Source organism: Amblyomma mixtum, chromosome 2 (assembly GCF_055824585.1).
Source record: "Amblyomma mixtum isolate Tamu chromosome 2, ASM5582458v1, whole genome shotgun sequence".
Lineage (NCBI taxonomy): Eukaryota > Metazoa > Arthropoda > Arachnida > Ixodida > Ixodidae > Amblyomma > Amblyomma mixtum.
The window spans coordinates 249612840-249640584 of NC_143013.1; the positions used below are offsets into that span (position 1 = coordinate 249612840).

The window sequence follows — 27745 nt, forward strand, 5'->3', positions numbered from 1 at the left end:
ACATGCAAGAGCAGCAAAGAGTGGCTGCATGGCGACAGCCGACGGAGTACTGGAGTAAAGCAAGGTCCGAAGAGGATGGCGACCATCGACCAATTAATTCGATTGAATAAAAGTTTTGCATTCTCTCTGCAAAATCATGTAGCGACTGCGCAACGTGGCGGTCATAAAAATGCACGGATTCGGATGATGTGTAAGCGCCATAAGCGCCATACGCCATACGTGAACAAGGAAGCCGTAGCGCTCCCGAAACGTCTTTCTTTATTGACTTTGGCCAGTGACCAGCAATCCTCATCACGTTTCTCTAAAGCTATAGCTCTGCTAAACATGCGGCTGGTGGTAGCCTGGTTTGGGTTAGATCTCGCGCAGAGCAGTTTCCCTTTCTCCTGTGGAGTGCTTACGTAGCGGTGAGCGCCATTGAGGCGGAGAAAGAAGGAAAGGGTAACGGTGTCGATTTATCTCACTTTTCTGAGAGGGAACCGATGAAACCTCCCTCAGCAATCAGGCGCCGCCATGATACGTGCACATAATAGCAGGCAGAGCGGCTCTACTTGTTGTTGTTGTTGCCTAAAAACGATGGCACATACTCACGGTGGAGTATTGGCCAGAGTTTGGGGCATATCCAGGGAGGAAAAAACTAATCCAGGTTCATCTCAAGAGGCTCTTAAATATAAATAGAGAAATGTGTGAAAAAATCACGAATTTTGAGAGATCTTGAGGAAATCAGAATGAAAATCGAGGAAACAAAGCGGCGTGGGTGCAATAACGCAATTTTGGAGCAATAATCAGAAATAAAGCTATTTTGTGAGAGTAAAGTAAAGGCATCCAGAAGTTAACACAAAAATCTCCCGGTTTCAATATTACACTTGTGAAGAAGCTGACACACCTGCTTAAGGGCATGCCTTTTGACGGTTGCACCGAAAGGGAGGAGGACGGGAAGAGTAAACGACAGCCCTAATTAAGCGAGAGGATTTTGCAAAAACTGAATTATCTGCCATACAAACCGCCGGCAGTAGAGGACGAAATGATCTGTCGTTTCAAAGTACCCGCATGACGCACATAGATTCGACGGCGTGAACCCAGAACGGCATAAATATAACTTAACACGATGAATCCTGCAGCGCCACAGCGTCATGGAAACCTCACATTGCCTTGTTGTGCAAGAACGTTAGTTTCATGGGAATTTTAAATGTTCGAAATCCGCTGTACCAAGAATGGGCTCATGGCTCAGGTACTGGTGTATTTGGTAACGTTCATAACGGGTCATGATCAGCAGGGTGAGGTTCGGAACATCATGAGCAACGGGCCCTCTGATGGCATGATTTCGCTAAGAAATCGGCCTTCGAATTTGAAGTAATGCCGAAGTGCCCAGGGGTCCTCTGAAAACGCACTTCTTGCACATGAAGAGGCAATCTAGTGCTCGAAATCGCGTTTCGGATAATGGCATTTGCGTGCTAGCAATGTATTTGAAGTGTACTTTCGTAAATACGCAATTAATTCGTCCAAAGTATACCTCAATTCTAACAAATGGGCAGTCTGCGTAAGCATATTTTCAGCACACTTCAAGCTGATGTTGAACAATGTAATGCTCGAAATCGATTTTGGGAAATCGCATTTGGATGTTGGCTATGTATTTAATACGTGCGCGCCAAGCGAAGAGGAAAAATAGCGGAAACGTACTTTGCTACTCGCTTAACTAAGACTTTTGTAACTTCCATGCTCATAAGTAGTAGTAGTACAAAACCTTTATTTGGCCATAATTTACAGGCCGAGCATGTCGACCGCCTGGGCAACCAGAAGTCGCTGTTCTTCCTCCCCTTCAGTGCCAAGCCAGTCGAGCCAGGTGGTGATGGATAAAGAAGGTGCGGGGTAGGAACCCGACTGCTGAGCAGCCGGGCAATAGAAGAGGCGAAGGGCCAGGTCCGCATAGATACAGGGGCAGTTGGGACAGGAAGAGTCTGATCGACAGCGATAGAGAAAGAGGCGAGACGGGGTGATAACTGCATTCATTTGGATGTGCCGAAGTAGGCGAGCCTCCGGCAACGTGAGCGATGGATGAGGGGGAGGGTAAAGGCGTTTGTCTGACAAGGTAAGTTGCTGGGCGAGTTGGTTCCGTTTGTCTAGGCGGAGCTCGAGGTAGACCTCTTTTATGGTGCGGCGAAGGGTGAGTCTCCCACTGTCCTCTGAGGGCTTGGGCCTGGGGATCAACGGGGCCCGGAAAAATGTGTCTCGGGCGACCTGATGGGCCAGCTCATTGCCGTCAATCCCTAAATGCCCAGGGACCCAGCGGAGGAAAACGATGGAAGGCTGCAATGCGGTGACCGCTCGTTCGACCTCCTGCTGGAGAGAAGGGGTTAGGGTGCGTTTCTGTATGTGGTGTATAGCGGCTTGTGAGTCTGAATAGACTGTGTTCTCTTGAAGAGAGGGAAGGAGAACAAATGACTGAAGGGCATGTGCAATGGCAAGGACCTCGAGGGAAAGTGCATCCGGAGGGTGTAGATACGGCCCGCTGGTGTGGGTTTCAGGAGCGGGAAGGTGGGGATGGTACAGGGCGTAGCCGCAGGAACCTCGAGGAGCCACGAACATGCTCATAATTACTAATATACACTGCAGCACATGTCTCTAAAGCACCCTGCTAAGACAACACCGTATTCACTAGACCCGCCTTTGTTCATTCCAAGACAACGAATTGGCGTGGCGGAGTGGTTAGCCTGCTCGTCTCGCACTCCGGAGGGCCTGGTTCCAGTCCCCAAATCGACCAATTTTCTACCCGGTTTTATTTATTAATGCGTCTAGGATTTCTCGCTCACGGCCAACGCCACCGACGACGACGCCGGCTTTTCTGCGACACGGGGCCCTTAACGCTATCGAGTAAAAGTAAATAAATAATTGATAAAAATAAATAAAATAGAACCCGCCCCAACAGACAGATATAGGCGTTCAATCCCCCAATTTCCCTTTCACAACGCGGTGTCTAGAGAGCAGAAAATTATACGGGGTTTTACTATAGCAACGTTGCTTCTGGGCTCGTTTTTGCATAGTTGCTGGACTCAGCCGCGTCAGGTGATCTGCATAAGCCGCCAGCCTTGATCTTGTGGGAACCCTTCGCGATGCAGAGTTGGCGTACGAGTGGCGGGGCTTCTCGGTTTGTGTGCGTGCGCGCGTGCGTGTGGCGCGGTCATCAGCAGGGGCCATGCAAATCGAACTACATTATTTAACTTTAAAGGGATCAACATACTACAGGCTGTAAAAACAATGTCCCTCTAAAATGTATTGCATGAGAGGAACCATCGACTGATGGGACACGGGTGAAAGCAAGAATAAGAAAGATAAGCTTCGAATAAAAACAGATACGTCGACGCGATCAGTCCCTCGGCAGTGAGTGAAAGTATGGGTTTCCTACCCTGTTTCTAAATTGGTAATGGTAAGACGAAACAGTCCGGCCACGGTGGCTCAGCTGTTGTGGTGCTGGGCTGCTGAGCTGAATCAGTTCGATGCCGGCTGCCGCGGCCTCGTTTCTGTGGAGGCGAAAAGCAAGATGCCCTCGCACTGTGTGGTTTCGGTGAACGTTAAACAGACTCAAGAAGTCTAGATTAATCGGAGCTCTCCACTACGGTATCCCACATCGCCCATGTCGCTTTGGGACGTTAAGTACCGTATATCTCACCATGCCACTTAGCATAAGAAAGCAGGTTACCTCAGAGCTAACTGAACGCTTTTAAATTGGCTTCCCTTGTGCCTCGCCTCACCCGGAACATACCAATTTTTGTTTACTTTAATGTAACAACCACAGCTACATCACTTAACAAAACCGAGTGTATGCGGTCATCAGCAGGTAAATCAAAAACTGTAGTAAACACCAGGCCCCATTCCATGATCATAAGAGAATGGTGTGTAAACGGCGTGTGTAAAAAAAGTAGCAAGGTAGGCATTTAAGCAATGGACCGAAATGCACCTGAAGGCAGCCATGGCTGCAATGGTTGTACGATGTTGATTTAATCCGAGCGAAGTCAGTTCTGCTGATTGCATTTAATGTTACATTCATGCGTTGAGCAATGGTTGCAGCTTTCGCCGCAAAGAATACACCTCCGTCTATTGGATGTCTCAAATATATCTTAGCAAAATGAGGAACACTTCGTGGACACCATAACATGACTTTATTATATTGTCACGTCGGTGTAAGACGCGCTAACGCTCAAGGCGGTTTAGAAGGCTCCCGAGAACGTCCGGTGCCGAGTCCGATGGTGGCGAACTTCGTCCTTTTCGCTTAATGTCCTCACGTCGTCGTCTTCAGTAGCGCTAGCGTCATTAGCCCCCCCGTTCGAAAAGCATCGTCCCGATGCTAAAGGAAACCAGCGTCAGAGGGAGTGTCACGGTGTCCTTGCGTGATACGGTTTCAGGCGAACGACGTGGACCACCTCGGGGCGCGCGTCGCGTCGTGAGCGTGGTGTTTGATCAGGAATGACTTCATAGTTGAGATCGCCGATGCGCCGTAGGACTTGGTAGGGGCCGAAGTAACGACGTAAGAGCTTGTCGCTGAGTCCGCGACGTCGGATTGGGGACCAAACCCAGACAAGGTCGCCTGGGAAATATTCGACCGCCCGTCTCCGCAGGTTGTACCGTTGGGCATCTTGGTCCTGCTGAGCGCGAATTCGCACCCGGGCTAGTTGACGAGCATCCTCGGCGCGCTGTAAAAAGTGGGCAACGTCGGCATTTGGGTGGTCGTCGACGTGGGGAAGCATAGCGTCGAGTGTTGTGGTCACCTGTCGTCCATAGACGAGACTGAACGGTGTCATGTTGGTTGTTTCCTGGACGGCGGTATTATAGGCGAACGTGACATAAGGCAGGACTTCATCCCACGTTTTGTGCTCCACGTCCACGTACATCGAAAGCATATCCGCGAGAGTCTTGTTCAGACGTTCGGTCAAGCCGTTCGTCTGGGGGTGGTATGAGGTCGACCTGCGGTGGCTCGTGTGGCTGAAAGCAAGGATATGCTCCATGAGCTCAGCAGTAAAGGCAGCTCCTCGGTCAGTAATGAGAACCCGGGGTGCGCCGTGGCGCAGGACGATCTGAAGCACAAAAAATTTGGCCACATCGATAGCGGTTCCACTCGAAAGAGCGGCTGTCTCCGCGTAACGCGTGAGATAGTCTGTGGCGACAATTATCCACCGCTTTCCGGAGTTTGATATGGGGAACGGGCCGAGCAAGTCCATCCCGATTTGTTGGAATGGTCGGGACGGCGGGTCAATGGGCTTGAGGAAGCCGGCGGGCTTGGCAGGAGGAACCTTGCGACGCTGACAGTCACGGCAAGAGCGAACGTAATGCGTAACGACATGTCCAAGGCGAGGCCAGTAGTATTTTTCGCGAATCTTGGCTTGCGTTCTAGTGACGCCAAGGTGGCCGGAAGCAGGTTCGTCGTGGCAGGCATTCAAAATTTCGACGCGTAGGTTCTCGGGCACGACGAGCAAGTACTCGCGACTGTTAGAAGAAAAGTTCTTTTTGTAGAGTACGCCGTCACGGAGGCAGAGGGAAGACAAAGCTCGCCGGAAGGCGGCAGGTACTCTGCCACTGGCACCTTCAAGATAATCAATGACGTCTCGAAGGTCCGGGACGGCGCGTTGTTGGTCAGCAAAGTCGGTAGAGTTTAGGGCGGTCACAAAGGCGTCGTCGTCCGCAGCGTCGTCAGGAGCTGGTTGAGCAGGGGCACGGGAAAGGCAGTCGGCGTCCAAGTGTTTGTGGCCAGATTTGTAGGTTACAGAAATGTCGTATTCCTGCAGTCGGAGACTCCATCGTGCAAGGCGCCCTGAAGGATCCTTTATGTTGGCCAGCCAACAAAGTGCGTGATGGTCGGTCACTACTTTGAAAGGTCGACCGTAAAGGTATGGTCGAAACTTGGAAATTGCCCACACGATGGCGAGGCATTCTTTTTCGGTGGCAGAGTAGTTTGCCTCGGCCTTAGACAGTGCACGACTTGCGTAGGTAATTACACGATGTTGATTTTTCTGGACCTGAACTAGGACTGCACCCAAACCGACATTGCTGGCGTCGGTGTGTACCTCAGTGTCAGCATATTCATCAAAGTGCGCCAGAATGGGTGGTGACTGTAAGCGGCGTTGAAGCTCTAGGAACGCCTGTTGTTGCGGCGCTTCCCACTGGAACTGGACATCGGCCTTGGTCAGGTAGGTAAGGGGCGCAGCGATGTTAGAGAAGTTTTTCACAAAGCGGCGATAATACGCACATAGGCCGAGGAAACGCCGAACTTCTTTCTGATCGCGTGGCGGCGGGAAATTCGCGATGGCGACGGTTTTTTCAGGGTCCGGAAGGACCCCTTCTTGGTTCACGAGGTGACCCAAAAACTTCAACTCCTCGTAACCGAAGTGACACTTCTCGGCTTTTAGAGTGAGTCCAGAGGATTTTATGGCCTCCAGCACCGCCTCGAGGCGACGAAGGTGCTCGTCAAAAGTTGGGGCGAACACGATCACATCGTCCAGGTATACGAGGCAAGTGTGCCATTTCATGTCCACGAGTACTGTGTCCATAAGCCTCTGAAAGGTCGCTGGGGCGGAGCAAAGACCAAATGGCAGGACCTGAAACTCGTACAACCCGTCTGGAGTGATGAATGCCGTCTTCTCGCGGTCCCTCTCGTCTACCTCTATTTGCCAGTACCCAGACTTCAAATCCATGGAGGAGAAATACTTGGCGTTGCATAAACGATCCAAAGCGTCGTCGATTCTGGGCAAAGGGTAAACGTCCTTTTTAGTAATGTTATTCAGTCGCCGGTAATCAACGCAGAACCGCAATGTTCCGTCCTTTTTCTTTACGAGCACGACAGGTGCGGCCCAGGGGCTCCGAGACGGTCGAATGACGTCGTTATCAAGCATTTCCTTTACTTGAGTGCTGATGGCGGCGCGTTCTCTAGAGGAAACACGGTAGGGTGACTGTCGCAGTGGCGTCCTGTCGTCCGTAATAATCCGATGTGTAGCAAGGTGTGTCCTGCCGACTCGCGGAGACGACGCAAATGTGTGTCTGTAGCGATTGAGCAGGTCGCGCAGCATGCCTTGTTGTTGTTGCGGCAACGTCTGATTAATGTCGTACTTGACGTCGACTATGTCCTCTGGATCCGGTCGTGCAACACGAGTCAGGCTTTGTGCGCACTTGGTATCAGTGACGGCATCTATGTAAGCGACAGTCGTCCCCTTGTTCAGGTGCTGGTGCTCATTGCTGAAATTAGTCAGGAGTACATCAACTTTGCCGTCTTCCAGAAACACGACCGCCCGAGGTACTGCAATACCGCGGTCGAGAAGCAAAAGTTGTTTACTCTCGACTATACCTTCAGTGTCTCGAATGGTATGCGAACCGACAGTCACCAGTATACTGGAGCGGGGAGGCACGGTCACTTGCTCGTCAAGAATATGGAGCGCCGACGGGAGGGCATCTGTGGTGTCAATGGCATTCTCTGTCGAAAACTGGACGGACTGGGACTGCAGGTCGATGATGGCTCCGTTGTCCGTTAGGAAGTCCATACCCAGGAGAACATCACGAGAGCAATCAGCGAGGACAACAAACCTTGCAGGGAAAGTTTGCCCTTGCACCGTGACCCTAGCCGTGCACATTCCTATCGGCGTAATCAAATGTCCCCCAGCGGTACGTAACTGCGGGCCGTCCCAAGCTGTCATAACCTTTTTGAGCACAGCGGCGAATTGTCTACTGAGCACAGAATAATCGGCACCAGTGTCAACTAAAGCAGTTACGGCTGTGCCGTCTACTGAAACGTCTAAATCGGCCGGTGGTGTCGTCTTGCGGTACTGTCGAGGAGTCCGATCGCGGCTTTGGTGCGTCGAAGGGATGCGGCGTCGAAGAGAAGCGTCGTGGTTACGAAGAAGTGCGGCGGGTTGTCGGCTTGTCTTAACATGCTGTCGTTCGTGGGTCGTCGAGGACGGTGTGTTGCACGGCATTGGCGATGTGTCTGGCGGCGTTGGAGGGTCTTGTTCTTGTCGTCGAGCAGCCGCACCTCCAGAGGCTGCCGCGTCTAGTTTCCCCTACGGGGACTTCTAGACTGGCCCTGGTCGCCGGGTCCCGGAGAACTGTAGCGGCGCGGAGATGGTGATCGCGAGATGCGACGCTGGCCGGAGTCCGCATGGGAGATGTAATCTGCGATCTCCCTTGGTCGCTCTCCAGGCAGCGGACGGGGAGCACCGAAGGGGTACCCTCGAAGACCCATCTCCTTATATGGACACCGGCGCCAGATGTGCCCAGGTGCCCCGCAATGGTAGCACAACGGTCGATGGTCCGAGGTTCTCCAGACGTCAGTTCTGCGACGCCTAGGTCGCTGGACAATGTTCGACTGGGAAGGTGGAAGCTGAGGAGCGGCTGGCGTAGGTACTTCATATCGTTGGGTCGAGGCCGGAAGGAAACGGCTTGCGGCGGCAGCATAACTCAATGTTTGTGGCGGCGGTGGAGTGGCTGCCGGAAGCTGCGACGTACCTAATGCTTGTTCGACCTCCTCGCGAATGACATCTGTAAACGACGCAATCTGCGGCTGAGCAGGGGTGTGCTGCAAAGCCTTCGCCACCTCTTCCCTTACTATGGCTCGAATGACCTCACGCAGCGATTCTCCTGAGGTCATGGAGGTTCCCTCAGTACGGGTGCAGAGCATCGATACGTTAGTGCGCTCGTACTGTCGTGCCCGCATGTCGAGTGATTTCTCAATGGACATTGCTTCCTTGACGAAGTCGTTTACTGTTGCGGGTGGACTCCGAACAAGGCCTGCGAAAAGCTGCTCCTTTACACCCTTCATCAGCAATCGCACCTTCTTCTCCTCCGGCATGCTGGGTCTGCGCGACGGAAGAGGCGTGTCATCTCTTCCACGTACACCATTACACTTTCGTTCGGAAGTTGTATGCGATTCTGCAGAAGGAGGTCGGCCTTCTCCTTGCGAAACGTACTGGTGAACGCCTGGAGAAATTCTGCTTTGAATGTCTCCCATGTTTGCAGGCAAGACTCATGGTTTACGTACCATGTCCTTGCAGAGTCTTCCAGAGAAAAATAGACATGGCGCATCTTTGAGTCCCCGTCCCAAGAATTGAATGTGGTCACCCGGTCGAACTGGTCCAGCCAGTCCTCGGCGTTCTCATGAGGTAGGCCGTGGAAACGCGGCAGATCCCGTTGGTGGTGGAGAAGGACGGGCGCAGTTGATGTTGGAGGATTCATTGCAGCAGCGCCGGTACTCCTTGTTGACTTGTGGTCAGGGAGCAGCCCGAACTCGGGAGATAGGCCTTGTAGTCGGCGGCTGCCCTGGTGAACGGGCGTGTCTACCGGGGGTGGTCGACCTCTGCTGGAATCGCGGCTTGATGGGGGCGTCCGGTACATGAAAGATGTACCCAGCAGCTCCACCAGATGTCACGTCGGTGTAAGACGCGCTAACGCTCAAGGCGGTTTAGAAGGCTCCCAAGAACGTCCGGTTGTTGTTGTTGTTGTTGCCTTGGTGGCATGGCACGTACCCACGACGGGGGATTGGCCAGGGTTCAGTGAGGAGAGCCCAAAGAAGGCAAATTGGTACCAAGCTAATGGATAACCTTTTGGGGCCAAGCTAATGATTAACTTTGGGTACGTATTGCGAGGAATTAAAGATGGAATTATGGATAAAAAGAAATTACGGGAAGAAATGAATGAAAAAAAAAACCGGCATAAAGATTAGAGAACTGAATACCAGAAAAAGTCTGAAGGATTTTGTGCCGAGTCCGATGGTGGCGAACTTCGTCCTTTTCGCTTAATGTCCTCACGTCGTCGTCTTCAGTAGCGCTAGCGTCAATATCACATATTCACCTATCTTGCTATTTGTCTATCTTGGCACTTGCCCGCATTAGTGTACCTTTCGAATGTAACGAGAGAATAATCGAACTACATCAATAATTTAGTTTCTTAATTTGAGGCCGTCGTTAGATAAGCTTGTGATAACTGTTTCATCGTGCCGCTTTTCCGTCGTAGTGTTTGTTTTTTTCCGCATCGAGTCTTTTCGCTGCGTTCCGATCTGTAATGTTACCCAGAAGTATGCAAGATGTAAAACTCCAAAACGGCGTGCCTGTCTACTATAAGTAAAATATGTTGCTGGGCTGGCTGGTTATCTTCAGTCATTTTGTCGTCCGTCGTATCCTAACTCTACACGCCTCAAAATGACTGTCTACCATCTTATTTTGTCTCCCGCCCGCCGTTACATTTTTATGAGAAGGTCACCATGCAGTATACGTTGTGGCCAACCGATATTGCAGCATAAGCAGACATGTTAGATCGTAAACACATGGGTCATTTCATTTGCGACAGCAGGAACATAAGCGATACACGTTAGCATTTTTTGTGGCTTGATTAATTGACTTAGATTAATTAATTCATTATTTTTCAACAAAATCTATTGGACGGTTGAATAGGCTGGACGGGGATACAGAAGCGGACGGGAGAGCAACCACAGCGCGAAATATGAAAAATCAGAGTGGTAATTTAGATAAAAGGTTTAATGAGGGTAAATAAATCAATGTTTAATTAAATTATAAGATAATTACGCTAATTCATTAGCTAATTAAGAAACAAAAATAAAATGATAAAGAGAGGCAAAGAGAGGCGACGAGCGCCGAGGAGGCATACTGCCAATGCACGTCGCCGCAGTGTTCTCTAATTTTTGATTCCTTGCATAGCTTCGTTTTTCTGGTGTGCCCCTAACATATGGTACCAGTTAGCCACCTCATCGCAGAGGGCTCAATGCGGATCGCCCGAATTTAGAAGCACATAGCTTAATTTGAGGGGTCTAATACGAGTATTCGCCTGCAATTTTCTTAGGAAGACCCCTTGCTCTCTGTTAAGATTTTTGTGCGGTTCGGCGTACACTCTCCTCGTTGGTCTCTAATTTTGAGTAAATCCCTATACCTTAATAGCGGTTCTGAATAATTATATTCCTGCGAATTTTGGGAGGACCCGGGATAATAGCGCGGGGGCAGCTGAAGGATTGATAAAGATGCAAACATATTACTTAGAACTAAAGGAGATACAGACTTCAAATCTATATTCATGTGGACTCCAGGACACTCTGCGGATGTTGTAAACGAAGGCGCAACATCAGGAGTCCCCCCCAAAAAATGACATCGGCCTCTCAACTAAATGAGAAGAAAAAGATTCTGCTTAGTACAGGCACGCGATATCAGTAAGGAAGGAAGAAGAAGAACAAGAGGTAGAATCCCCCACCGTACCTTGGCCAATCCCCCCGCGTGGTTATGTGCCATTTTCATATGGTGAAGAAGAAGAAGAAGAAGAAGAAGAATCCCCCACCTCAACTTGCACTTATGCAGATGCGGGTTCGCTACGACAAACCTTTGTAACACATGCGGAGAAGTTGAAACAATTGACCATTATCTCCTCTCTTGCCGGCGGTTCGCATTTCAGAGAAAACAGTATTTGGAAGTCCCTCTTTCGAGGTTAGGACTCCCTTTGTCTCTACCCGTTCTGCTCTCGTATGGTGCGAGCGCCACGGGATTCTCGTTAAGCACTATTTGCGGCTACCTTCATGATTACATCATTGCAACTGGTCGGTTACCCTGTTAACTCCATATAAAATTCCACCGAATATCCAAAAAGCGTATTCAATTTTATTCCTGATGTATCTAATTTGTTTATTTATTAAATATTTTTAACAATTCATACATATTTTCTAATTTCAACATTCTACTATTTTACTTAGCTTTTTTTCCCGCACATATACCTCCTTGGCATTCACCACCGTACCTTGGCCAATCCCCCCGCGTGGGTATGTGCCATTTTCGTATGGAGAAGAAGAAGAACGGAACGTGAGCCAGCCATCTCGCTGTGTCCTACCACAGAACAAAAAGATAAGCTAATTCGGAGACATGGCTCTCCCTGTAGCTGAATCGCTCTTGGAGGCGATGGCCGAGCACCAAGTTTCCGCAAAGCCGAACAAGAAACCGGCAAGTGGATCAGCGTCACCTGGCAGCCCTGGGACAAGTACGGCTCGGAAGGGATCGGCTCCTGGAAGCCCCGGAACAACAACGCCCAGAGGAACCGGAACTAAGAGTCCTCAGAGGATGGCTGCAACGGGCAGCCCCGGAACAAGATCACCTCGGCGCGCGTCTCCATCGGCGACCCCAAGCCGCATGGCCAGCTTGATCTCCGTGAGGCAGCCAGGAAGAGCAAGTCCGCTTAGAAGCCGAGGAATACCATCACCAACGGCCGCCGCAAAACGGTTGTTTGGGTATGTTTGTGCTTTAAGGCCCGGTAGTTCTAGCGTAAAATGTTATTACAGGCTTTGCAGGTCATATCCCTCGCTTCTGGGCATGAACCTGCGACTTGAAGAACGAGGCTTTATGTACGAAAAGCTACCACGTGTCACCTGCGAATAACGATCAGTACGGATTTCACACGTGCTCAGTGCGAAAACGTTTAGCGGTGACGCTATTCGATGCTCCAGAAAAGAATCGACGTTGATACGCGGCCTAAAGTTGAAGAAATGTCATAATTGAGTTTAGTGATCCTGGAACAGACTTGCTAAGCTTTTAAACGATCTTCGCAGAGCATCTGGGAGGAGTTCACCTCCCAATAAGTCACCAGTAAGGTTCGGGTCTCCCGCGAGGGTCGCCCGTTCCGGCACGAGCATCAACCCCAGCGAGAGCACAGCCGCTGTCGACGCCTCCACGGTACCAACCACTGCCGCAACAACTGGCGCATCCACGGAGACAAAGGAGGCCGGTATGTTGGCCTGCACTACTACAAGGATACTTCATACATGACTAAATTGAGGGGCTGTCGCTTCCGCAGAGTAAATATGAATTGGCACAGGTTTAGCGTGTCACAAACGGGACGGAACTGGTCAAGATTTGAGTTAGGGTTTTTTGTGTGCAAACTTGGCAAGCTTGTATATCCGAGAGATAATCTGTAGTGCTGTCTTTTAGAGTAGTTGTAGACTGAACATCTGGAGGAGCTGTGAAAGAAACCATTTTTAACTGTGTCGGGCATAATCGCGGGAGCTGCATTTGTTCGTGACCTGAACTTGTATATCCAACACATCGTGCAAGGACACTGCCTTAGGTGGAACACGGCGGCCCGTAGACTATGCATCTGAATAGAGAGCATTTCCTCCACAGGAAACACGCTGTAAGATCACGTTTTCCCATTTGCGGCTGCAGGCGCAAATAAGTTAAGCGCAGTTGTCTTGCTGGCGTGCCCTGCTTGGTCACCTATTCCTAACGCTCGTTCTGGAAGCTCAGTGCCCTAACTTTGAACGAAGCTGCCATACCTATTTTCTTTTCCTGGAGAAGAGGTGGCTATAATATCTTAGGCGAATCGGGGCGCCGATTTCATGACTGAACCTAGCAACAGCCACACTCGGACCGCATGACCGCTCAGTGCCCGTGTACTGGCGATGTCAGTGCACGTTAAAAAACTTCAAGAGGCCGGAATCTACCTGGAGCATTGGACTACAGAGTCCTCATAGCCCAAGTCGTCTTAAAGGACCGCTAAAGAGGAATCTTAACTCGCCTTTTTACCGCGGAAACTCGATCTACACATTCCGAGCATTCTTACAAACTTCGAACTACTGTCCTGTGCGGCTTATTTTCTTAATTTAAATTGAGTTAAACGTACCGACTCCCGCCTTTTTTTTGCACTCACCGCTGACGGTCGGAGGGGTCCATCAACGCGTGGAATGCCTTTCAGCCACCCTTATAAAAATGAGCTTTGAATTTCTGTGACGCAATGTTGAGCATGTGTTGAGTCTACAGAAATTAAATGCGAATTCAATTTGTGTTGATTTTACGCAACACTCACTCAAGAGAATTTCTGTACCCAAAAACTCAACACAAATATGGTGCATATTTTCTGTTGAACTTCTATTGTTTTTTTTCTTTGAGCATCAGAAAAATGCTCAACAGTAAGTACTTAGCAACCGTCCGTGGCACTGTGTGCGACTTTATGAGCTGTTCTGACAGGCGAATGTAAGGCTATATTAGAAATCAGCTGCTACTCTAGATGCATGTACAAAGAAAACGGCGCGAAATATGGGGACAAGCGAGAAACGTACACGACAGTACAAGCGCCACTCGTGGCGCTGGTACTCTATCACATTAAACATATTAGGAACGCATGCAGCACCTGTTAAAATTCTCCTAAACTGCTCAAAGTCATTTTCTTGCATAGAAAAGAGTGCTAGTAGTGCAATATGCTCTATCAGGCGTACCTACTTCGGAGGATTCGTATGTGCGCTCATCAAAAAGGGCGCTTAATTAGTGCTTTATTTCTGTTGTTTATAGATGAATCAGGGTCTTCAACTAACAGAACGTTTCATGTGAACTCGACTGCTTCTACGACACCTAAAATAAATAAATATTAATAGTAGTAATTTACTTTACTTTGCTCATCGGCAGGCCACTCCCTGCACAGATACAGACACCCCTGGGCAGGACTATGTAAGGACTAGCCAAGATTGCGCCTAAAATGGAAAGGTGAACTGTATGAACTCTTGCTATAGCCTCGTGTGAAATACTGGTCTTTGCTGTTTATCTGATGGATGTATAAGTCGGGAGTGTATTTGTATATGTAAGTATACATACATACACATGTGTTTGTGAGTATGTGTGGAGAACTACACGACTGGGGATCTCATCGTCACGTTAACGAGAAATTGCAGCAATAAATGTGAATATACCGCACAAAATGGATTGTCATGTGCACAACTGGAAGTCAACACATGAACCACATGTTCCTTTTAAGGACAGAAGCCAACAGCCACAGAAACCAAGGGGCAGAGGGGATTTTTTTGTTATTTATTTTGTGGTGTTGATCAATTTAGAATATTACTGAATATATGCTATCGTTTAAAAATAACTGATTAGAAAAGCAGAAGAAAAAACAACCACCTGCCGCCGGTGGGATCCGAACCCACGACCTTCGAATTACGCGTCCGGTGCTCTACCTCTGAGCTACGGCGACGGCTGTCAATTCTTCTGCTTTCGGGGGCATATATGTTTACAAGTAACCTAACCTTGAGAGTGTTCATCAGCGCCACCCACGTTCATAAGCGGCGGACGTAGAACGTCCTGAGTTACCGCAGGTGTGACGTAGAACGTCATCGAACGGAGAGGGTGGAAGCTGCGTGAGAACCCTCGCATGCTTCCTAAGGCGTCAAGGCTGCCAGAATCGAGGCCCTCGCTAAGCAATTAAGCAAACAAGGGAAGGGGATGAGGGGCTCGTTATAAATAGGACAGAAGCCAACAGCTACAAAAACCAAGATGCTGAGGGGATTTTTTTTTGGTTATTTATTTTGTGGTGCTGATCAATTTAGAATATTACTGAATATGTTATCGTTTAAAGATAACTGATTAGAAAAGCAGAAGAAAAAACAACCACCTGCCGCCGGTGGGATCCGAACCCACGACCTCCGAATTACGCGTCCGGTGCTCTACCTCTGAGCTACGGCGACGGCTGTCAATAGAGAGTTTTAGTATTGCGGGCTTTGCGTAATTGCGTGCATAGCGGAATAGCGGGTCCAAAGTGCGCATGCGCAGAACGCTAACGGTAAAATAGCGTTAGCGGACGCACGCAATTTTCAGAAGTTAGCGATGCGGCTTTTGCGTGTTTAGCGGGAAAACATAGCGGCGTCCTCCCAAGCGAGAGCCGCCCGCTTCAGCCGATTAAGCAGTCCTTGCGATTCCGGTCGGCACGTTTACCGGTAACTACTGGTGTAGTTGCTTTTCGCTATGACTTACCTTGCTTCGACGATAAAGTATAAGCTGCCATTCCGTCCAGTTTTTGAGCTACGCTCTCGATTCTGGAGCGCGCAAGCCTAATGGGACCTCCAGCTGCACTGCTACCGTCTGCAACTGCCCGAAAGGCAGCCGAAACCTAACACAAACGTCCGGAACGAAACAAAAATAGATATGGAGCTTTTTCGCAGTGTTTTATGGACTTAAATGATGTAAAGCGAGTTTATACTAAATTTCAAATAGTTTTTTTGACATTACACGTCATGTGATGGCAAATATTCTTGCTCGAACGGCTTGTAGTTAACATTGCCTTGAATAGATGGCGCCACTGCTTTACGTTTTTGTAGTTAACATTGCCTTGACTAGATGGCGCCACTGCTTTACGTTTGTTTTTTTTTCATTTTATTTAAATTTTGGGGTCATTTTGCAGACGAAAATAAGCACTACAGTAATAATTCGTTTAAAAAACTCGGAAATATTATATTTTGGCAAGGTAGCGGCAGTGTCGACCATTTTAGAAGGACCGTTCGCATCCATGTCAAGCAGGTGGCGTTTAACGTTTTCAGAACGCTATACTAAAACTGTCTGCGGTGATAAGTTGCTTGCTGCACGCTAACGTAATTTCCCTTAGGTCCGCTATCACGCTAACGCTATACTAAAACTCTCTAATTCTTCTGCTTTCGGGGGCATTTATGTTTACAAGTAACCTAACCTTGAGAGTGTTCATCAGCGCCACCCACGTTCATAAGCGGCGGACGTAGAACGTCCTGAGCTACCGCAGGTGTGACGTAGAACGTCATCGGCTTAGCGAGGGCCTCGATTCTGGCAGCCTTGACGCCTTAGGAAGCATAAGAGGGTTCTCACGCAGCTTCCACCCTGTCCGTTCGATGACGTTCTACGTCACACCTGCGGTAACTCAGGACGTTCTACGTCCGCCGCTTATGAACGTAGGTGGCGCTGATGAACACTCTCAAGGTTAGGTTACTTGTAAACATAAATGCCCCCGAAAGCAGAAGAATTGACAGCCGTCGCCGTAGCTCAGAGGTAGAGCACCGGACGCGTAATTCGGAGGTCGTGGGTTCGGATCCCACCGGCGGCAGGTGGTTACTTATTCTTCTGCTTTTCTAATCAGTTATCTTTAAACGATAACAATTCAGTTATATTCTAAATTGATCAACACCGCAAAATAAATAACCTAAAAAAAAATCCCCTCTGCCCCTTGGTTTCTGTGGCTGTTGGCTTCTGTCCTATTTATAACGAGCCCCTCATCCCCTTCCCTTGTTTGCTTAATGTTCCTTTTAAGTTGATATTCAGTCTATAAACACAGGCCAATTTTTGACACATGCTCAATGTTCATCAACAGAAATGGTACAGAATTTCGAGAGCTTTAAAACAAGGCTTATTGAGACAACTTCACAAAAATTTCACAGAATTTCAACACCAGTTTTTGTAAGGGTGTCCCGTGTCGGCTTGCCGCTCTGCCATCGGTGGAGTGATACGTTGCGATCGGCGAAAGCAAAGAGTCCACGCCTATTTTTATTCCCGTGAGCCTAATAAAGCCGGAAGAGAAGCCGTCACGCGACTGCCTGAAAGGCACTGCACGCGTTGGTTGACTCCTTTTAACTTCAGGGGTGAGTTGAAAAAAAGGCGGAAGCCGGTACGTTTAATTCGATTTAAATTGGGGAAATCGGCTGCACAGGACAATAGTTCGAAGCTTCTAAGAATTCTCGGAATGTGTAAATCGAGTTCCCGCGGTAAAAAGACGAGTTCAGATTCCTCCTTAGTGCACCTTTAAGGACTATGAACACCACATGCATACACCTAATTGGAATAGCCGCTGGAGAGCGTCGTAACACCCTCCAGAGTGAATACAGTGCTAGTAGGTGCACCTACCTTGTGCACCCAACCTTGTGCAAATGAGGTGAATCTACCTTGTGCATCTATTTTCGTTCATTCAGACAAGCAAAGATTGGCGCCAAGCCTTTTGTAGACTTCGCTCATTGGCAACAGTCTTCCGCAATATTCGATATCTCGTTTTAGGAGACGATAAGCGCATCAGGTACCTGAGAACCTCGAGTGAGTCGGCCTTGGCCACCAAACCGTTCATTCGTGTAAAGACCGCATTCAAGTCGTCGGTTGGGGCTGGCACGATGTCTTATCAGCAACGCGTATGAATACGGACGTCTTTTTACCATGCCGGCGCCGGATTGAAACCATAGAACAGTGTCTTTTCCTTACGTAGCGAACCCATGGCCGGCTAACGCAGCAGCCGTTTCCATCACCACCACATGGAATTGTCCAGCGAAAATGATAAAGTAAAGCAGACAAGCTACGCCCGTCTAATGCGCCATCAGCGACATCCTCCTAAGACTTGTAAAAAAACTCGTTTGGTTTGGTTTTGTGGGGTTTAACGTCCCAAAGCGACTAAGGCTATGAGAGACGCCGTAGTGAAGGGCTCCGGAAATTTCGACCACCTGGGGTTCTTTAACGTGCACTGACATCGCACAGTCCACGGGCCTTTAGAATTTCTCCTCCAAAGAAATTCCAGCCGCCGCGGCCGGGATCGAACCCGCGTCTTTTGGGTCAGCAGCCGAGCACCATAGCCACTGAGCCACCGCGGCGGCTGTAAAAAACTCGTCTTTTTCGGTGCAGCTTAAGATATATTTTCGAGATAGGTATGTTGTCCAAAACGCAGGTAAAAGTTGATCTGCCACAGGTCCCAAGAATAATGGTGAGCTGTCTTGATGCTCTTTGTGGTAGTTCTCAATGGCCTCAAAAAGATGGATTGGCGTCGTCTTAGCAAGCGCATTTAAGTGTATGCATGCTTGGCGAAATAGGTACTTCAACTCAAAACCACATATCATCTAACAGTGGAGCTTAAGGAACTTGAAAGTTCCTTGGTCGCCGGGAGAAAAACGCTAGTTTGTGCCAAGGAACAAATATCGTAGCTCCTTCATAGTGCGCCTCTTTTCATTCATACTTCATGAGGTGACTGCGTTAAAAGGTGTTGGAGATTTTTTTCATTTCTCAATCGCATTTACATCTTATAACTGGAGTAGAAAACAATCACGCATTGTAATCTACGGGAATACAGGAAAGATACACCGGGTTAACGTTCGCCGTGCGTGAATAGTGAATTTGCACCTTGCTGGCGCGCCTACAGGCTTCAATACCCAACCCAAACCATGCCATTCTTTGCTCGTGAACAGGGCCAAGGGCTGCTGAACAAAAAGCGGCCGCCACCCACAAGTCACCACTGCGCCGCGCGGCGGACCCGAGCGAGCCTGCGGCCGCCAAGGTGACAGAGCAGAAGACTGCCGCCGGTCGCGCGGGTCTAACCAGCTACTGCGATTTCCCGCCCGAGGCTCTGTGCTGCTTTGTTATGGTAGTCATTGCGGCGGTGATCACAGCGGTGTACATCGGCATCTACATCCGTGGCGCCCGGAACCAGACAGCGGAAGCCTTGCTGGCCGCCCCCGAATTCCTGACCCTCTGCGCCGGCGACGCTACGATGTCAGGATGCCAGAACGTCACCCTGTGCGTATGCTGGCACTGTAAACAACCTCACGTGGTTTGGTCTTTAGTGTGACGTTTCAGGGCCGCGAGACCTTCTGCCCTCAGTATTTTAGCGGCTTTGGGGTCACACTTCTTCACGACTGGCTCATGTATTTTACACTTTTCCTCGGGTTTTAAGGATCATCCGATTGTCATCAGCAGAGGAGGTTTCATGAATGAAAAAAAAAAGGTCTCTACTATTATATCTTGTCAATTAGTCGTCTGAACAGCCCACATCTTTGTGCTTTATCAACATGCGATGAAATGAAAGGACTCCATTAACACCTGCGCGAATCGCGCTCGGGTGGCTCCTGGATTTTTGTGACGTCAATGGCAGAAAGGAGAAATTTATTGTACTACAGTTGTAAGGAGTGGTGGGGGCGGGGATCTGCTATGTGTTCGATGTCCGTTGCAGTTCTAGATCTCGACAACAGGTTGCCTGAGTTTAAGTAAGCCGGCACACATTCAAGAAGTGAGCCGTTTATTTGCTAGTCAATACCCGGTGAAACGTGCCTCTTGAGTGTTTGCGCGACTTTGCTGCGAACAAACCCATCGGCAGACGTTCCTGCCCAGCTTGGTTTTACCTACAATATTGGAAGCCATATAACGGAGGTATTAATTTGGAAGCTTTCTGAAGGGCCGACGGGTCTCTTTATCAGCACACGACATACGCCGTATGCCCTGGTGAGCTCTAATAAGAGTTAACCCTGCATAAAATGTCCGACGGACGCACGCTCTAACTGAACATTTTCCAGGCATTGCCTTCTTACATATGGCGCTATTGTAAAAGTTGCGTGCATGCTTTTCAGGCAGAACCTTTAGTCTTTGGTATCTGAGAACTGCAGCTACCATGGAAAGTTTGACCAGCTGATGTGTACTCGTACTAACAGAAAAAAGCGGTGGCACAGCAACGGAAGTTGAAGCACGCGTATCTCCTTTCTCTCGTTGTCTTGCCCGAAGAAGCTGTGCCTCCAGCAGGCGACACCATGTCGTGTGGTGTGCGCCGCGCAATATGCTGTCATCCTTCTTCCCAGGTACATGATAGATGCAATGAATCCCGATGCTCTGCCCTGTGTGGACTTCTACGAGAACGTGTGCGGCCGATGGCGAGCGCTGAGCTCTCATCGGGTGCCTTACAGAGAGGAACACGTACTTGCCTTCAACCGGCGCGTTGCCGACGCATTGTCGAGCCTGGCCGCTAGAAAGGAGAACTCCACCGAGCAACTCGGACTCGAGGAGCAGATGGCGCTGTTCTACACCAGCTGTTTCTCGATGGCCACGGGCTACAGGAAGGCAAGCAACGTGACCGCGGTTTTGGCCGCGATCGCTACCGACTCCTCTAGGTGGACACAAGCCTCCTCATTCGGCGCGTTGCTCGATCTCGTGGTCAGCACGGCTCTGAGAAGCGGGTTACCATCATTCCTTCGTATACAATTGTTCAGAAGACGTCCGTACCGTGTCAGCGTGGGCGAGACGTTGGCATCTACGTTTCCCGAGCGCTTGCAAGAGGCGAAGCAGTTCGTCTCCTCTGTAATCCATGACCTCGGCGCTGAGTTGTCGTCTAGTACGAATTCAGCTGCCGTCTTTCTTATCGATCGACGCGTTGAAAGCGGCCGAGCCAGAGCGTACGACCAGCCGTGGACAGCGCTGCGTAGCCCGGATGAGCTCAAATCCGTCGCACCGGAAGTCGTGTGGCGGGATGCTCTGGAAAGAGGCCTTCCATCGATTGTGAGAAGCAGAACTGAGCGCGAGGGCAAGGCGGGGGTGGAAGTTAGCGGAGTGGACTTCATCCGAAGCATCATCGGTTACCTGAGGCAGCAGCAGCTCCAGGCAGCCGGCCTCTACGCTCTCGTTGTACTACTTGCGCAGGTAAGTCAGGTTGAACTATTCAGACATCACAAGCAGCATGACGCACGCAGGCTGAGAGGGTTCAAGCCAGTCGAAAGAGTAAAATCGCATGAGGAGAGTGAACGTGTGCTCAGTTGGGCTTTTCCTCTTTGCACTCACTATTTCCATGCTAAACCTTGTCACTTCATTCAATGCTTCTAGAAATATATGTGTCGCAATTTCTTGACCATCAATAACAAATATTTCATACAATGGTTAGCTCGAATTACTGATAAATTGACAGTTTTCACAGTTTTTTTTAACTTCCTGACAACATTGTTTGCTTTTTTTCTTTTTATCGCAGTTCTCTTACCATATTGGAGTTTTGTTTGTTTGCCTATTTACCCTCCTTTTATTCCAGCTTACTTGCCAACTTATTTGTTACTCAGGCTTATCCTGACAACACAACCTCTTATCTTTTTCGTGGTTCTGACTTTGTTTTGCTTTCACCCCCCCCCCCCCCCCCTGTAAAGCCATGCGGGCCATTTAGGGTGACTTAATAAACATATATACGCGTATAAAATAACTGTACACGTCTTTCATATGATGGAACGTTTCATGAGATGGAACGATACGAGAAGCCATGAATCTAAGCGATCGCCTGACTTCACGACGCTGTTTAATTCATGATGAGAGGCGGTATCCCGTAAGGTTGCTCCCGAGAGCCCTTCTCGTCTCTTTCTGATCCAGTTCCCGCAACCTATATCTAGAGCGGTAATTATTATACGGTGTCTACAAACTCAATATCCCGCAGATGGTAACTTCTCCGAAGCAAATTTTTTGCATGCACGTCAATTTTTTTATAAATGCAACCGTTTACGAAGCCAAAAACAATGGGAATGAGGTTTGGGAACACATACGGGTTTCTTTCCGGACATTATTATTATCCTAACTAAGACAATGAAGGATAAATGCCTCCACTACGAATGTCCGATTAATTCTACCCTGCTCAGCGGCCGCAACCTCACCCTGAAGGCTTACCGAATCACATCCGACCACCTTACTCCACGTTTGCGTTCGCGTTTATCTTCACTGTGATTGTCTCCATATCGCGAATAAGGAACTCAAGGAACCTATGTGGCCTTCAGAATGTCATTCTCATCTTATGTGTTTCGGTCAATGACTGCAGTCGTTCGTCGCCATTGATCTCATCTGATAACGTTGCTTCGCAGTCTAGACCTTGGGCTAGCCATAGTCTTCTTAGGATCGACCGCCAGAGAACCGTCATGTGAATGAAGTAGCATACAATATGAACATCGTATTCCGCGGAGGGTCTGCAATCTTTGTTTGCCAAAGCATAGCGTATTCAAGGCCTGCCACCGAGGATCGAGCTCAGATATGTTACTGTTCGATTTGTTTTATTAAATTCAAGTACCCCGTTGCCCCGAGGGCATTACTGAGAGAAGTGGTATCTATTGCGGAAAAACAAAGTAGCAATCAGAGAATGCAGACGTAGGGAAAATAAAAACACTACAATAAAACGCTCGTAAATAAACTAAAAGAGAAAAAATGACTATGTACTGCCCCACTTCTGTGCAGGTGTCGCTGTAGGGGAAACAAAGAAAAAGTGGGGATGCAGAAAGACTCCGAGAAAAAAGAAACAAAAAACTATAGTTAATGCAAGAGGCTATTCTAAAATATAGTCCCTCATTTGAAAGGCAAGATATTTTGCCGCATTTTGAGCGACGCGATGAAAGGCAACGCGGCACGATAGCTAACGGCCCGGCAAGAGTGGTCTGTGCAGTGATTTCTGAAGATTAGGAAGTAGACTATACAGCTAGTTTTTGAACTTTGGAGACGACTGAAATAGCTAGTAAAAGGAGAGGAACTACGGCGTCTCTCATAGCCTTAATCGCTTTGGTACGTTAAACCCCATAAACCCAACCAACCACAACTTCAATACACTTCAAAGCGGAGGAATTTAAAGCTTGGTAGCAGATTTTTTTTAGAAACTTGGTATACTCATGTAAGTCGAGTAAAAGTCGGAAGCTACAGTCGTTGCAGGTAATTAGGGAAAGCGTTCCAGGCCACCTGTTTCATCACGTGGCTCATGACAAAAACCTAACATTTTCTGTATAAAATTACCTGGCGGTAGCGAAGCTTCGGTCTGGTGGCATATTTATGTGCCTGGTAGCCTACGTATGTTTTGATAGCCTATTTTTGTGTCCGATTGCTTATTTACGCGTTCAATTCATTGTTTAATTGCTAACGCTCCCACAGCTCTGCGCTGCTATGACTTCTTCTTTGTGATGATGCGAAAGGCATTATTATAGACGGATTACCACGTGGTATTCTCCTACGACCTCTAAATAAAATATAGTCGAATTTCTTTCTCGTGCTCTTTCGATATCGGTTTCGACAGCCCAACAATAGCTATGACGTCAAAGAGAGGTTATAGATCGCGTGATGCTTGAAAAACAGCAATATAATCGGTGCTTCTAGATAAATTGTCATTCCGTCTCTGGGGGTTGGCTGGTTTCAGCACTGTAGTGAATTAGAACGATGAAGCAGCGATTATATCGCAGTTTTACATCTCTCACGTGACCTATAACGTCTCTTTGACGTCAAAGCCATAGTTCAGCTGTTCAAACCGAGACCGAAACAGCATGACAGAAGAATTCTGTTAAACATTATTTAGCGGCCGTCGGCGAATACCACATGGTTATTCATGCATAGTAGTGTCTTGCGCATCATTATAAATATGAAAACATGCCACCAATGTTAGGTCTGCATACTCTTTTAATTTGGCCATGTTAGAGGTGCCAGTAATCCAGGCACACTGGCTTAAAATGAAAACTTCCGTTGAAGTACCCGCGACCTAAACTTTTCGATGGATGTTAGCTAAGTACAACGGGCGCGGTTTTCACCGTAGCCCGTCAGCAAGTGCAGGATTGCTTTGGCGGAAACGCCGCGTACAAAAAGTACTTGTTCTGGCGGAAACGCCGTGTACAAAACGTGCTTTTTCTGGCGGAAATGCCGTGTACAAAAGGTACTTTTTCTGGTGGAAACGCCGTGTACAAAAGGTACTTTTTCTGGCGGAAACGCCGTGTATAAAAGGTACTTTTTATGGCGGAAACGCCGTGTACAAAAGGTACCTTTTCTGGCGGAAACGCTGTGTACAAAAGGTACATTTTTCTGGCTGGCCGCAGGTGATGAAGTATGCGCCCACCGAGAAACAGGCAAAGATGACGCCTGTAGAAACGAGCGTGGCCGATTGCCTCTATGTGACTGCCCAGAACTTCGGCCGATTGTATCCACTGTGGGTGGCGCGAACGTTCCAGCGCAAGGGTGAGGTCGCTGCGGCCCGGTCCCTGTTCGAAGACATCGTGGCCGCTATTAAGAACGACCGGAGAGTGAACGGCGGTGTCTTGATCGACACTGGCCGGCTGGAAAAAGCCCGGCTCGTCTTATACGGCACGTATTTACTTTTGCTACGGTTGTCTCTCTAGGCTTGGTCAAATGTTTAGGGGAATCCCCAAGGTGGAGTAAATATGTAATACGGGAGTAATTACTCATTGGCATCCACCCAAGCGCAGCCAAACGGCTACAAAGGAAAGCTATACAGCTTTCTCAGAAACTTCATAGTTAAAGAAAAATTCGTCCTGGTCCGGGGTTCGAACCCGGGACCACCGCTTCATCGGAGTGACTGCTCCGGTGAAGTCTCTCTGGTTTGTAGCCGTTTGGCTGCGCTTGGGTGGATGTCAATGAGTAATTACTCCCTTATTACAAATCTACTCCACCTTGGGGAATTCCCCTAAACATTTGACCAACACAGTTCCCACTTCGAGTTATTGATCAATTCGCTCTCGCCCTACCATAAGCTTGCCGTCCCGGTTAGCTCAGTTGGTAGAGCGACTGCTCCGGTGAAGCGGTGGTCCCGGGTTCGAACCCCGGACTACGACGACTTTTTCTTTAACTACAAAGTTTCTGAGAAAGCTGTTTAGCTTTCCTTTGTAGCCGTTTGGCTGCGCTTGGGTGGATGCCAATAAGTAATTACTCCCTTATTACATTATAGGCTTGTTTAAATGTTTGGGGTCATATCGGCCAAGGCTGCGAACGCTGGACGACTTTATTGGAGGAATAAGCACCATACCTTTCGATAAGAACACTCCGCAATGTCAGAGTGGCTCCTACTTTGGGCTAATAATCTTCGTAATCACTTTTGATCAAAGTCATCTACATCGTTAGTCAGACCAAGACGTAAATAAGCCTTCCGTTGGTACCCCTACTTCTACTTATCTGCTGTCTCAAGTTCAGTTATAGGCGCATTTTACTCTTCTTCTAGCGCTGCTGTTTCACTGGCTGTGCCAGTGGCATTTCAGTGGTGAATAAATGCAGAACAACCTGTCAATCACAAAATTTGGGGCACCTTCAAGTGTTCGGAATTCATCTAGAACTTTCCACTGTGGGGCAGCAGAGCCTGCTGAAACACGTGCCATTTTTTTCTTTGCGCCATCCAGCATTATTACCTGGCATGAGGAGCCGCACACTCACAGCAATCTAATTTATGGTCTAAGAGATGGGTTTCTTGCACAGAGAAAAAAAGAATTGCCTATTGAGGCTTGGCGAACGATGAGAGCGTTCCAAAAGTGGCGAATTTCGCCTCGTTATGTGTTTCGGAACCTTGCAAATTAGTCGGCTTAGCGGTCTGGATTGGGGCACAGGTACAGGTACGGTAAACAGAGCGCGCTCTTGCCTTTTAACATTTTTCACGCTTTTCGTAATTGAAATCGCCAGCTAATGTGTGCGAACGCTGTTAGGGGACAGCAGTGCGGATTCGCATGGACAAACAATGTTTCTTCTTTTCCTACAGAAAGGCACCGTTAACTTATGTGCTCACCTGTACTCATTTCTTACAAACGGTTGTTAGTTCACTCTGATTATAGTTTTAAAATCCTGCTGCTCCCTTACTTGCGAGGAAATGATTTTAGCACAGGGCTAACCATAGGGCACAACGCAACATTCGGATGTTTTCGAAGGCCTAAAGTAAAGATAACGGCTCTATTCTTTCTCTCAAAGCTGTGCCCTTGCTTTCTCGCTTTCTATCGATGATCCAAACGCAGGAAAGCAGAACAGGGGTTATCGACTGGCGTAAGGATACATGAAGAAAGCTAATGGAAAGAGCGTCAAGGAGCGCTGGTGCCACTACGCGTTCTTGTTTTTCCTCAACACAGCCACTGGAGAACAGTAAGAAAAAAAAATGAAGAGACGTTCAGGGCAGAAATCCCACAGTGTCCCGTTGAAACCTAAGCGGCGTAGTCTTTCTGGCGAGCAAAAACGGTTGCTTGAACAGCACTGCTTTACAGTTGAGCGTGCTTTTTTCCGTCCGACCTACAATCACATGCCCATCCGGCAGGTACGAAGTTAAAGATAGTAAGCGCTGCACTGGAACAGAAAACTGTCGCAGGGGAGGCTGGACAATCCCAAGCAGCGCAGATAATCGTACCAATATTGGAAATGATTGGTTTCACTGTGGTTCTTTGTAGGAGCAGCCTTTGCCAATACATTTCCAATATTGTGCTGGCAACCTGTGCCGCTTGGAATCAGGAGTCTGCTCAGGATCAGGATCAGGAGTCAGTCTGCTCAGCCCAGCCCTACAAGTTGTGTACCGCAGTGCGCAGTCTTTGGAGTGGCAAAACGGTTGCGGTCTGTTTGCGCAGACTCTTCTGCCTCATGTAATCTATCGGTGATAAAAATGGTGTCCAATTCCTTCGGCCAATGTCACATAAAATAAGGTGTTACAATTTATGGCTTAGCTTCTGCATGTAAGCTAAATGCACTAAGCCGCATCCTCCGCAAGATTTCAACTAATATCACAGCGGCCAGTACCATAAAGAAAAGCACGAAGTTGTGCCTGTTGGTTAATATGCTCGGTAGAAAATTGCTCGCAAAAACGGCGAACAAACGAGGGGCCGCAAGTACGAGCGCCTTTTCGTTACCCCAATGCTTTTGATCTTGACGTTCTTCCTCGGTTCGACGCCTGATTTTCGATCGTGGCAAACATTTATTAAACACCATGCGCTGATTTCACATTCTTTTATTCGTGAGCAGTGCCTTTTGACACCTTATTGCAAAAAAATACTTTTCTTTTACCTTCAAGATTTACAGTCTCCAAAGACGCCCTCTTCGTTGTTTCAAACAGTCCGTGTTACCTTGAACACAGATGTTTTATATACCGTTTTACTTTAATGAGCTTCTTTACTTTGGCTGCGTCCCGAGTCTCGGTTCGGCAAAGAGCTTCTAAGACTATTGGTATTCTCTGACGTATAATTGTTTCCGTTTGATCCATTCACTGCTTCATTCTTTTTGGATTCGTAGCGATGATGTCCATTTATTTCAAGCAATATCTCTTGGGAGTGTATAGTTTTCATCTTAGATTTCGTACGGAAAGTGGATTACGCATGATGTTTTTATTTTCTGTTAATCTTTTGGCACTGTACACGTGCAGTCCTTGTCAAAAATATACAGCCCAAGGACGTCTCTCCTAATTAATGCAGCGGTTTTTGTAACGCTCATGTAAACTGTTGCTCTGGAGGTGAGAGAAAAAG

At 48.4% G+C, this 27745-nt stretch overlaps 1 protein-coding gene across 1 annotated transcript in view; it reads left to right on the forward strand.

Moving 5' to 3' along the window:
- The first annotated feature begins 11888 nt into the window (after positions 1-11888).
- LOC149363450 (uncharacterized) overlaps positions 11889-27745 on the forward strand; it is a 29944-nt gene continuing 14087 nt past the window's right edge. Inside the window, exons 1-5 of the mRNA XM_089568553.1 lie at positions 11889-12250; positions 12569-12744; positions 18965-19292; positions 20345-21179; positions 24347-24611. Of these exons, the coding sequence (XP_089424679.1) occupies positions 11889-12250; positions 12569-12744; positions 18965-19292; positions 20345-21179; positions 24347-24611 (1966 nt within the window). The remainder of the gene's footprint in view (positions 12251-12568; positions 12745-18964; positions 19293-20344; positions 21180-24346; positions 24612-27745) is intronic.